A 13,928-nucleotide genomic window follows, 5' to 3' on the forward strand; every position below is an offset into this window, starting at 1 on the left:
GCCTCTCTCTCTCTCTCTCTCTCTCTCAGAGCTAAAATATCTTAGGATGAATATTACAGAAGTCCAGATGGAAGAAGCATCCAGAAAGTAAAAATGAGACCGTGATGCCTCGATTCAAGGTCTTCGGTAGGGCTATTATTAAATAAGTGGAAGCTGATGAATCTTGCAATTGAAGTCTAATATAAAAAAGAGAAATTAGAGAAATCAATGAGGAACAGTAAAGAGACTGAAAATTTACATTAAGGATTGATATGTACTTTGCAAGGAAAGCCAACCACAAAGAAATCCACTATTAATCTTGAGAAATACAGAGTTTACAATCACTCAATTACTCAAATATTTCCAAACTCTAAATTACAGTTAAAGAAAACTGCGGATTGTTATCTTACAATCTCTTGTAGAGAAAATCTTAACACTTTTCTTGTTTGCTCTAATGGACTCGTACCAAAATCCGTCTCTTATATTTATAATATTTGCATAAAAAAATATGACACTCCTGGCTCAAATGAAGAATTCAACTCCAACACGGTTTTTGCTTCTACTGTTCGGTTAACCAAAAGTCAAATCAATACTTTCCTTATTTGAATCATATGATCGGGTTATAGATCATGTTTTGTTAACAGGTTTTAACTTGGGACATATTAATTGGAGCAAATCCTTCTTGCAACAACTTGGTCGTCATTTTTCTGGGAGAATGATCTAGCGAAGAGGACTTCGTATGATGGATCACTCATTCTCCATACATATGTTGTTAATGGGATGCAAATAGCTAGGTGAGGTGGTGATTAAAAATAGATGTGAGCATGATCTGGGTTGGCTTGGTCCAATACCTATTTGAAGGATAGACTCGCATGGTGTTGGTCTTCAATTTTTGGGACTAAGGATCGATCTTGTGGAGCTTAGGACTGAGGACTGGACCAATCCCTATGAGTATGGTTCGATTCTGGGGTCAATTCGGAATTAATTGATTATTTTTATTTTTGGTTTCATATTTTATATTCCTTAAAATGACAAACGTACTATTTTAAATTACATATCCACCAACAATGCGACATTGAATAACAAAATTATGAACACCAGTACATATCAAACACAAATAGAAGATAAAATCACAATAGGAATTTACACTTGCTAAAAGTAACAAACCATAAAACAAACATGCTAGGCGAGGAAACAAAGGCAAGCAACAAGGTGAGTGAGCAGAGGCCAATGACAAGGCAAGTAGGCGAGAGAGGTCAAGGCAGGTGAACGAGGCTGAGTTGAGTGAAGAGGGTTTTTTTTCTTTCTCCCGTCGAACTAGGACTAAGTTTCTTTTTATGTTCTAATTTGCACAATAAACTGAACTACGAAGAGAACATAAGAAAAGACGCTAGAATTTAAAGTAGACAAAAGCATATAATCTATAACATATTAGATATATAGTATATAATATAGGGTAAATGCTCCGAAAAACTCAAAACTGGCACACTTATGACAAATTTACTCAAAACTAATTTTTTAACCGCCAAAACCCTAAAACTAGTACACCTTTGACAAATTTACTCCAAACTGGTATACTTATGACAAATTTACCATATGTTAGTTTTTGTTAAATTTTACCGTCAAATTATTAAGTTAAATGACACGTGACAACTGATTAGTGTATCGATTTGAGATTTTACTCTCCGTTTGTCACATGTATACAATTTTTGTAATTTTTTGTTGTATTAATCCAATTTAATGGAGGGTATATTTGTCACAAATGCACCGGTTTAAGGTTTTTGGCGGTTTAATAAATTAGTTTGGGGTACATTTGTCACAAGCATATCGGTTTAGGATTTTTTATGATTAGTTGCGGTAAATTTGTCACAGGTGTACCGGTTTGGGACTTTTTATGGTAAAAAAAAAATTTGGGGTAAATTTGTCACACATGTACTAATTTGGGGTTTTTCAGGATATTAACCTTATAATATATATACATATATAATATTAATTACAGAGTTGGTCCGGGTTAGACCAACCCTAAATTTTTCGGATCAAGGACCAATCACATAGGGAAGTGGGTCCATGGATCCTAGTACCAAGAATTGACCCAATCACCTTGGGAAGTCAGGCCGGTCTAGGGACGGTTCAGAGTGGACTAAAGACCAATGCTTACCCCTAATTAAAAAGGAGTATAAATTTAAAAAAAAAACCATTTTGTCAAATTTTTGCCTCCAAGTTTGACTGAAGTCCCAAGGATTCTTTTAACTTTTTGTCACCATGAAAACGTGAAATCACTGAAAATAGCAAGTCACGCCTTATTTTGTCTCTAATTTTCTTTTCTTTTTTGTCAAAGAAATAATTAGCGCTCTGTTTTCAAAGCTCCAAAAAGCACATCTATTCCCTACTTGAAGTCAAATAATCAACTCTAAAACTTAAGAGCAGTACTAAGCCTCGAAGTAGAAATAATGCACAGCGTTGGGGAAAAGTACTAAAAATGTCATAAAACTATTGCACTTGTGCTAATTTAGTCATATAACTTTCGATTGTGCTAATTAATTCTAAACTTTTTCACATTTTGCTAATTGAATCTGTCCAGCCTATTAGGTGGGAAATTGCTAATGTAGACATTAGCCGTCTTACATGACACGACTAACGTTGATATGAACATTTTTTTAAAAATTATTTTTAAAATTTTCTTTTCATTACCTTTTTGTTAGACTGATGGTCGACAAGAGTTGCCGGCACTAGGCTAGGGCTGCAAGCCCTTGCTGGATTTTGGCATCGTGGCCTCACCGAGATCGAGCAAGGGATTGTGCACACCCTCTCTTTGGCCGACAAAGTTGTCATGACCCTCGTCCAAGCCCTCACCAACCAAAGCAAGGGCGTCGCAGCCCTTGCCAAATTTGGACGAGGGTTGTGACGACCTCATTGTGGCCAATGAGGGCATCAAACTAGGGCCATGACACCCTTGTCCATTGCTAGCGAGGGTCTTTGGCATTTAATCCAATAAAAAAAGGGCGAAGAAGAGAAAAGAAAGATAAAAAAAAAGTACTAAAAAATGTTTACAGCAATATTGTCCCTTTCACATAAGTGTCAGAAAAAAAAAAGGGGGCACCGCCTCTCTCTCTCTCTCTGAATTTCTCCAGATTTCTCTCCCTCCCTCTACTGCACCAGATTTTTCTCCCTCTCTCCAGACTTTTCTCTCCCCCTCTCTCCAGATTTTTCTCACCGACTTTACATCCTATAAATAGAGGTTCTTGCCCCTTGTGTGAGTGTGTGTGTGTGAAGTGTGAGTGGAGTGTGTACGTGAGTGTGTGAGTGGGAGTAGGTGGCGTGAGTTGTAGAGTGGTAGAGTGATAGGGGTCTTGTGTAGAAAAGTGTGTGTAGTGGTGAGGTGTGTGAGACGTGTATGAGAGTGGTGTGTGTAGAGAGTTTGTAATATTGTTTAATAAGAATAATAATTTTACTTTTACATTCATTTGCTTCTCAACAATTGGTATCAGAGCAGGTCGTCGGAGATCGTGCGAAGATAATGGTCGGGGACCAGTGTAAGTGAGCAAGGCAGTCAGGGATCGTCGAGCCAAGGAGCAAAGGAGCGGAGTACATTGGAGTTCTGCCAGTGCACAATCCGGGATTGTGAAGTCGGTTGGTCTGGGACTAGGCTTACTTGGTATAGTCCGAGGCATTATACTCAAGTCATGATGGCGAATTTCTCAAGTTCGGTAAGTGGCGTCGAGAAGCTCAACAACTCAAATTATAATAATTGGAGTACCCACATGCAATATTACTTGCTAGGTCAAGATTTGTGGGATATCGTTGGCGGGAGCAACACCACACCACCCACGAATGATAGCGAATTAAGAAAATGGAACATAAAATCAGGTAAGGCTCTTTATGTTCTTGCCGTGACTATTGAAGATGAATTATTACAACACATAAAGAGTGCGAAGACCTCGAAGGAGGCCTGTGATAACTTAGTGACACTGTTTGCAAGGACAAACAATGCCAAGTTACAATGCCTGAAGAACGAGCTCCTATCAGTCTCGCAACAAAGTATGACGATAAGTCAATACTTTTCTAAAGTTAAAACTATTTGTGAAGAAATTTCAAAATTAGATCATGAGAATGCCATCTCCGAGACAAGAATAAGAAGAAGAATAATTCATGGGTTAAGGCCGGAATATAATGGTATTGTTACAGCCGCCCGTGGATGGGCAAATGAGCCAACTCTAACAGAGTTGGAGAATATATTCATCAACCAAGAAGCCTTAGATAAATAAATTTCTAAGGTCTCAATTAAGGAGGATGAAAGTGCCCTCTTTAGTAATAAAAGAGGGTTCAAGGGCGAGAATAGAAATAGAGCAAGTGCAAGAGATGGCAAACCATGGAAAAGTCATGGAGAATGGTAAAAATGAATAGAAGGAATTGGATCTCGACTAGGGGGAGCTCGTCAAGACCGCGACAAGGACGACAATGAAGATAAGAAGAATAGAAGGTGTAATGGACGGTGTTACACCTGTGGCAAAGTAGGTCACTTTGCCAGAGATTGTCGGTTCAAAAGAGTTGAAAGAAACGTTGCGGCATCTAAGGAAAATGATAGCGAAGAAGAGTGGGATTTCCAAGCATCCTTTGTAGTGGAGGAACAAGAAGAGATTGCAAGCTCCTCCATCATAGAGTTAGAAGATGCGATGGCCCTCATCACGGTAAGTGATAAATTGATTGATTATGATGAAGATTGGATAGTTGACTCAGGGTACTCAAATCACGTGACCGGAGATCAAGGCAAGCTATCAAACATGTGCGAGTACAAAGGTGGACGAGTAGTTGTCATCGCAAACAACTCGAGGTTGCCGATTACCCATGTGGGCCAAACAATGATAACACCCCAATTCAGTTCGCATCAAGTAGAACTCAAAAATGTGTACCATGTGCTGGGAATGAAGAAGAATCTATTATCTGTGGCACAACTTACAGACTCAGGCAATTATGTGGTGTTCGGTCCTAGAGATATTAAGGTGTACCACAATTTGAAACCTACTGGTGCACCAATCATAGAGGGGTGTCGATTAGAGTCTGTCTACGTGATGTCAGCTCAGATGGCATACGTGGACAAAACTCGAAGGAGTGAAATGCCCGATTTGTGGCATGCACGGCTTGGGCACGTGAGCTACCATAAACTAAAGGTGATGATGAAGAAAGGTATGCTAAAAGGTCTCCCCCACTTGGAAGTCCAAGAAGATGTCATCTGCACTGGATGCCAGTATAGGAAGGCACATTAGCTTCCATATGAAGAGTCCACATTCAGAGCTAAGATGCCTCTAGAGCTTATCCACTCAGATGTATTTGGACCAGTAAAGCAACCATCGGTCAGAGGATCAAAGTACATGATAACATTCATCGATGATTTCTCCAGTTACGTTTGGGTCGACTTCATGAAAGAAAAATCTGAGGCATTAAACAAATTTAAGGAGTTTAAAGCAAAAGTAGAATATGAAGTAGGCAAGAAAATACTATACCTTCGCACGGATAATGGGGGAGAATATACATCAGATGACTTTACAAAGTTTCTTCAAGAATGGAAGATACGTCGGCAATTTACTTGCCCAAATACACCACAACAAAATGGAGTTGCCAAAAGAAAGAATCGGCATTTGGCAGAGACATGCAGGAGTATGTTGCATGCAAAGAATGTTCCACCCAAGTTTTGGGCTGAGTGTATGAAGACGGCAGTGCACGTGATCAACAGACTACCTCAAGCAAGGTGTGGCTTTATGTCACCTCATGAGAAGTTGTGGAATTGCAAGCCCATGGTAAGTCACTTTAGAATATTTGTGTGTGTATGTTATGCATTCGTGCCAGACTATCTTCGCAACAAATTCGATAAAAAGGCAGTTCGCTGCATATTCGTGGGCTACGATGATCAAAGAAAAGGATGGAAGTGTTGTGACCCTACAACATGGAGGTGTTACACTTCCAGAAATGTGGTGTTCGACGAACTATCATCTTGGTGGTCATCACAACCTAATTCAAAACAAGTTGAAGAAGAGATTCGTGAAGGAATAGAAGAAAATGACGAGATTGATAAGGGCTAGCCAATTGAAGATGGAAATGATAATGTAACTGGAAGAAAATAAGTAAGAGCACAGTCACTGGAAAAATCAAAGAGCCCATGGCGAACTGGTGTACATCTGAGAACTACAGAAGAGCTTCGACCAAGTTAGATGGAAGAACTTGAAGAACGGGAACCTCAAGTTAAGAGATCAACAAGACAAAGAAGACCAAATCCCAAATATGCAAATGTAGCACTAACCAAAGATGTTGGAGTAGTTGAGCCGTCCACATATAAGGAAGCCTCACAAGGCATAGAATGGAGGAAAGCTATGGAGGAAGAGATAAAGCACTAAGAAAGAACGAAACATGGGACTTAGTGCCGAGACCTATGGGTTTATAAGCTTAAAACTCGACATATGGGTCGAGAGAAAGATATAAGGCACGACTAGTTGCTCGAGGATTCTCTCAAAAGTACGACCTAGATTATGATGAGACATTTAGTCCAGTAGCAAAGATCACTACAGTTCGAGTCTTACTAGCACTTGTAGCAAGTCGTGGAAATTATGGCAAATGGATGTGAAGAATGCCTTCTTACATGGAGAATTAGATCGAGATATATACATGGAGCAGCCAGATGGTTTCAAAAGTAAGATTCATCCAGATTATGTTTGTAAGTTAAAGAAAGCCCTCTATGGCTTAAAACAAGCTCTGAGAGCATGGTACGGGAAGATTGCTGAATTTTTGGTGCAAACTGGTAATTCTGTAGCCTTAGCAGACTCGAGCTTGTTTGTGAAGACAAAAGATGGCAAGCTTGCAATAATATTAATCTACGTGGATGATCTAATCATCACTGGAGATAATGAAGAGGAGATATGCCAAATAAGAACCAACCTTTCAGTGCGGTTTCAGATGAAAGAGCTTGGAGAATTAAAACATTTCATGGGACTCGAGATTGAGAAGACCAATGAAAGATTATTCCTATGTCAGCAGAAGTATGCACGAGACCTCCTAGACAAGTTCGGGATGCTTGATTGCAAACCTATATCTACTCCAATTGATGAAAATGTAAAGTTATGTGTAATTGAAGGACGAGAATTGGAAGACTCAACTATGTACAGGCAATTGGTGGGTAGCATTATTTAGCTGACCATAACACGGCTTGATATTGCCTTTGCAGTAGGAGTAGCAAGTCAATTCATGGAGAAGCCACAAAAGCCTCACTTAGATGCAGTCAAACGCATACTAAGGTATGTAAAGGGTACATTTGATTTTGGGCTTTTGTATAAGAAAGAAGCATCATGTGAAGTTGTAGGCTATTGCGATGCTGACTTTGCTGGAGATCGTGACACACGATGATCAACTATTGGATATATTTTTAGCCTCGGATTAGCAGTAGTGTCATGGTGCAGCAAAAGACAGGCAACTGTGTCACTATCTACGATAGAAGCTGAGTATAGAGCAACAGTAATGGTAGCACAAGAGAGTATATGGCTGGTACAGTTAATGGAGGATCTCCATCAACCAATAAATCAACCTACACAGATATATTGTGATAATTTGTCAGCCATAAGCTTAGTGGAGAATCCAGTTTTCCATGCGAGGACCAAGCATGTAGAAGTGCACTATCATTTCCTACGGAAAAAAGTATTACAAGACGAGATAAAGATGGAGTATGCAAAAACAGATGATCAAGTTGCAAACATCTTCACCAAAGGTCTTGGAGTTGTAAAATTCGAAGAGTTTCGAAGGCAACTTGGTACGATCACAATGTCCATGCTAAGAGAGAGTAGTCGGTGAGGGGGAGTGTCAGAAAAAAAAAAAAAAAAAAGGGGCACCGCCTCTCTCTCTCTCTGAATTTCTCCAGATTTCTCTCCCTCTCTCTACTACACTAGATTTTTCTACCTCTCTCCAAACTTTTCTCTGCCCCTCTCTCCAGATTTTTCTCACCGACTTTACACCCTATAAATAGGGGTTCTTGCCCCTTGTGTGAGTGTGTGTGTGAGTGGAGTGTGCACGTGAGTGTGTGAGTGGGAGTAGGTGGCGTGAGTTGTAGAGTGGTAGAGTGATAGGGGTCTTGTGTAGAAAAGTGTGTGCAGTGGTGAGGCATGTGAGACGTGTATGCGAGTGGTGTGGGTAGAGAGTTTGTAATATTGTTTAATAAGAATAATAATTTTACTTTTACATTCATTTGCTTCTCAACAGTAAGATCATTGACAATCATGTAGATTGATAAAATATAAAAATATTTGAAAGTTTTAGAATTAAATCACTAGTTTCATATGTTTTGGATTTTTTTGGGAACTTTTCCTGACAACATATTATACGTGCTTTCATTTGGCATCTTTATCGATCAAAAGAAAAGAAAAACCACATTCAAATATTCACAGTTAGAGGCTTCAACTCGAAAGCAAGCACGAAATTTCAACGCGACACAGTGTGTGAAACCTGGCTGTCGACTTGAAATGCCGTAACATGTAGAAATAGTTTTTTAATAATATTGTCTAACACTTGCGTAAAGGTTTATATTCCTTCATATTTAATCGAATGATCCGACATGAGGATCTTTTTCATTTCTATCTTGTTTATCATGTGATGGTCAAACCTTTTGTCCGTTTGTATAATTGATTTCATTCGTCTTTCGCGGCTGTGCTAGTTTATTAGATTTTGATAAATGAAAAAAAAATCCTAAATCTGTGACGATGACGACAAGAGAAGCTGTAAGTATAATTACTGGATTAACACCTTTAATAGACATAGTAATTCGTAATTAGCGGTGACATGTAGGGGTGTCAAAAACCGAACCGAACCGAAAAATTCGGTTTTTTCGGTTCGGTTCTCATTAAAAACCGATTTTTTTTTTATCGGTTCAGTTTTTATCGGTTAACTGAACCAAACCAAACCAAACCAACAAACCGATAAGTTATAATCAAGGATTAAACATGACTATTAGTCATGTGTGAGTAAATAATGTCGCTCGATTGTATTGAGTTGTGCTTTTAAGCAAGTCAATTAACTCTCGATTCAAGATGTTATTGGTCAATTTTGATTTACTTTCAATCAGGCCACTTTGGCGATCAAGGAATTTGAAGAGGATGTAAGCTCCATTTATTTTGCATAAGTATTTCCTTAAAATTGATCGTATATATCGCATTCAAATATGAATAAATCAAAAAAATAATTTTTTCGTCCCGAAAATATTTAATATAAATTTTTATTAATAATGAAAACATTTTTTATTGGTTAATTATCTTAAACAATACAAACAATCATTTTTAGAAAAATATTTTTCAAAATTATTCAATTTCCATTAAACGAATGGAATAGATAATTTATTTCATCTTCTGTGAACTCCAAAAATGTTATAATAATTGACACGTCTCATTAAACTTGCATCACAAGTAACTTGAAACTTTGTCTATTTTACACTTTAATGTAATCTAGAACTTAGAGAAAAAAATCAGGATCTTTATAGAATATCGTGTAATGTGGTCAAATATGTGGATTGTAATGTAAGGATCTAGCTCCTTGCTGGCAAAACACACACACACACACACACATATATATATATATATATATATATATATATATATATAATACTATCTAATATCTATATGCGTCATTGCATCTTTTCACTAATGCACTCCAACTACAAGAAATCCAGCTTCTAGCGACGGAAAAACTAGTTGTCACGTTCATCGTTATATCCCGGTCGCTAAATCAGTTTACATCGCCAGAAAGTCGAACGCATTCCACCAATGAGCGACGAAATGCACGAGTTTCGTCCGTAAAAGTCTGAAGGCGTTCTATCTTTTCCCTGGAAACTCAAAACTTTCGGCGACGAAATTCAAGGAAAAGAAGTCAAACTATTAATGAGAGGATATTTTTACAGAAAATCCTCAAAGCTTTCACGCTTTTTAAGGAAAAAAATATCAAGTTAACCTTAAAGAGCTTTCACGCAAGGGTGCATCGGCAGGAAGATGTCGCCTCGTTTTATAGTAATTATAAACTTTGGAGCTTCCGTCCAGGTAATATGTGATTAGATGTTCCATATTTGAAGTTATATTCCAACCACATATTGATTGGTGTCCCTTGGATACTTGTTAAGCTCGTGTGGTGATGAAATGTTCAATTTATGCACCATTTGCATTCACATATCACGAGAAAAGTCAGTATGTCGACAACTGTGATGTTTTGCATCATTTTACTATGCTTAATAAGTATTTTGGAGGTACTCTCTGAAACATCTATTTCAATTTGGGCATGATGCACAGAATTTCATGCTCTAGTTCTTTTCTCTTATGAGAATGAATTGTTGAGGATCTTGAATTGAATGTTTTTGCGTTATCCCTTTTGGTCGGAATTAATAATTGGTATTTTCTTTTTCTTGAGTGGATCATCAAATAGAAAATTCTCTCTTGTGAAAATGAGTGTGTTTGAGACAAATGGTTATCTTAGCACTAAAAATATTGGAAGACGAGAATTATTCTCCATGTACCTTAGTATTGTTCATCTTTAAAAAAAGATTAAGGAAAGAATGTAAGGGGAAAGTACCCAAAAAAGTCATAAACATATTATATTGGTATTAATTCAATTTTAAACTTTTCAATTGGACTAATTTAGTCTTAAACCTTTTAATATTGGTACCAATTGATCAATTCAGCAAATTTAGATTGGAAATTGCCAACATAGAAGCCGATCGTTTACGTGACATGGCTGATGTTGTTAAAGATAATTTTATAAAATTTTTAATAATTGTTTTGAAATTTTAATATTTTTTTTTTCCATTTCCTTCCACCAGCCTTTGTGATGGCTGATGGCTTGCTAGCTACCGGCGAGGGTGAGGGTTGGGATGGCCTTGCTTGGGCAAGGTCTGTTGCCATCTAGATGAGGCCACCCCTTGCTGACCAAGTTGGGTAAGGGTCCTTTCGCTAGATCTTGCCTATGGCTAGCAAGGGCCTCTTGGCCCTTGCCCTCACCAGCGGCCTATGGCGTCCATCAACCATCACGGAGGTTGGTGGAGGGAAAAGAAAAAGGAGAAAGGAAATAAAAAAAGAAAAAAGAAAAAAGTTATTAAAAATTTATGAAATTATTCACATTGGTGCCGGTCGTGTAACATAGAACAGCCAGCACCTACGTTAGCAATTTCTTTCGGATGCATTCAATTGTTATTAATATGAAAATTTTAGAACTAAATTGATCAAATTAAAAGATTTAGAACTGAATTATTACCAATGTAATAGGTTTATGACTTTTTTAGTACTTTTCCCAAAATATAGGGCCATGTTATATTCTATGTCAGCAAGAGAGAATTATATATTTATATTTCAACATGAATGTCAAAACATTAGATAAACCTTCGATTTGCCAAAAAATAAGATAGGAGTATCTATAAAAGTAAGAATGCGACTTTTGCGACTTGATTCAGGGTCTTGATCGAGCAAACAAAACGACAACATCATTCCATCGGTTGATAGATCCTCATTCGCTTAGCACTACTAGAAGCAAAACAATGGCAGTGATTTGTCCATGAGTACACAAAATAACGACTCTTTAATGTTTGGAGGGCATGTATGGATAGTCTTATTGTTTTTGCTTTTTACTTAATCTAAATTGCTCAACAGATAAACTTTGTATCCTTTTTGAACCGGGAAACCCAAAATCTTCACAAAATATAAATATTGACATGTTATTTTTTATAATATTTGGAAATTTAATTATTATCATAAATTTTGACGGGAAAGAACACTCTTTTTTGTTGTTTTCCTTTGATCCTGTACAAACTAGGTTAGGATAATAATAGTCTACTTGGAAAAGATTGGGATGGGGACAATGGGAGTTGTGGTAAAGAAAAGGATAAAATTACAACTTTTTTGTTTTTGCAAAAAGTCAAAAATTTGTTTAGGCTTGTTGAAAAACCCATTGTTGGACTTGATTAATCGCTCTTCTGTCTTGAGCCTTCCACCAGCTCTCTAAGAACCTATTTATTTGCCCAATTCTTTTCCTTAATCCCCTATTTGTTCAAGTTAGGCTCTCGATTAGCCTCTTCTATTTAATAAGGCAAATTGCCTTCAATAACCTTCTATTCCCAAAAGCGGATTCAATAGGAGCTGCATTCTTCCTTTATTGATTCAAAAACCTTCTTGCTGACCACCCTTATCCCGCAAAGAGCCCAGGGCTCTACCTCGACGTGAAATCCCAATGCCCATCTTCTCCAAACAGAGCATAAACGAACGCATTTCTTATCATATAAATTATTATCCTAGGTGGCCACTCAAAACAGTATGAGTGCAAATTTTTTAGTGTGATATCGTGGAAAATTACAAATCTGCACCAGCACTTGTCAATTTCTTTCCGGAAAATTTGACTAAGCCCCCGTCGGAATTTCTTCTAATTAGTTTTTGTCGCCTAAAGAAACACAAATTAGAAAAATCAGACATTAGATGAGTTTTTCGTATGCTTCTTTTTCTTGGTGGAAGAAATTATTAGAATTCCGTTTCTAAATATCCAGAGAAAGAACATACCATTTATACACATGTTCATAACATAATGACTAAAAATCATCATACAAAACCTCTCAATTTCATCAATTTCAGGTCCTAGTTTGTTGGAACGACAGGAGATGGCCATTAAGCTCGTCGGGGCCGCTTGCCAAGCCAGTCAGGTCCTCCTGTCTCCAGTTTGGATCCAGCGAGGTGCTCTCAGCCTCAGGTGAATGGTGCCGCTTCCGAGTGACCCTCACCGGCTCCAACCCGTCGCAACCGATCAAGTGAGGGAAATTTAGCCGGGCCTTAGCCCCGCGCATTGCGAACGCAGCCTGGTCATAAGCCAACCCGGCCTCCTCCGGCGTCTCGTAAGTCCCAAGCCACCTCCTCGCGCCGTTCTTCTTCGGGTCCCGAATCTCCGCCGCATACTTCCCCCATGGCCGTCTCCTCACTCCCCGATAGCGATACCCTCCGGGCAGTGCCTCATTCACTTTGACGTCTCTGTAATCCACCGCCAATTGCCCATTAGACGAGCTGGGCAATTCGAACCCAATGGCATCTTTCGGGGCGTCAAGATAGATGTCCACGTCGTCATAGTCGTTTGCCTCGAATGACATAGTTGTCTCCGGCGATGAAGATGCGTCGAAGCTTGGATCTGGGCTATGGAATCGGGCATTTTCAGCGATCTTCGCAAGGGTTTCGGAGTCATCGTCGTTGAGAAGATGCTGGCGAATGCACTCTAAAAGAGCAGCATCTGAGTCTGACATCGTCGAACTTGCTGTGGACATGTTGATCCTGAATAGCGGAGGCTAATGCCTGGACAAGGACTGAATAGGGTTTTGTGCGCACCGAGCAGTTTGTGTGGCGAGAGAGTTCGACACTTGACGGTATTTATAATAGCATTCTCATGGGGGTCCAATAAAATGGTTTTCTAAAAACACTTTGCTAGCATAATAATTTTAGAAGTAATATGAAAATAATAAGTTATTATGAATCATAAACTTTTGAAGAAATATTTATAATTTTTTATTTATTTAATTTTTTATAGTTCGAAATAGATTATTATTCTAATAATATATTAAAGACTCTCAGTAACTTTCCCCTTTCTTGAAATAGTACATCTTGTTCTTTTGGTATTATTATATAAGCCACATGGTTGCCTTTTCCAATCATGTCGCGTGACGTGCAATACGTACAGACAACCCTTTCGAGGCAATTACTGACAGCTTCATTTAAAAAAAAAAAAATATACGGTATGATGCCCGCGATGACGTATTCATCATTAATCAAGCAAAATTAAAAAAACGGGTGTGAAACTATTATTCAAATTAAGATATGCTGGGCCCTATCAAAATATGACAGAATAACAAATTAAGTTCAGTTTACGAGATTGATTATTAAGTAAAATGTCAAACTACTGTGATTGGTTCT

At 38.1% G+C, this 13,928-nt stretch overlaps 1 protein-coding gene across 1 annotated transcript; it reads right to left on the reverse strand.

Annotated features, from left to right (window-relative positions):
• Positions 1-12,510: 12,510 nt before the first annotated feature.
• LOC104446348 (ethylene-responsive transcription factor 1-like) lies at positions 12,511-13,336 on the reverse strand. The gene has a single exon (XM_010060208.2). It carries the CDS (start codon positions 13,283-13,285, stop codon positions 12,605-12,607), a length of 681 nt encoding a protein of 226 aa, XP_010058510.2. The 5' UTR covers positions 13,286-13,336; the 3' UTR covers positions 12,511-12,604.
• Between the last annotated feature and the right edge of the window lie 592 nt (positions 13,337-13,928).

This window comes from Eucalyptus grandis, chromosome 5 (assembly GCF_016545825.1).
Source record: "Eucalyptus grandis isolate ANBG69807.140 chromosome 5, ASM1654582v1, whole genome shotgun sequence".
Taxonomy (NCBI): Eukaryota; Viridiplantae; Streptophyta; class Magnoliopsida; order Myrtales; family Myrtaceae; genus Eucalyptus; species Eucalyptus grandis.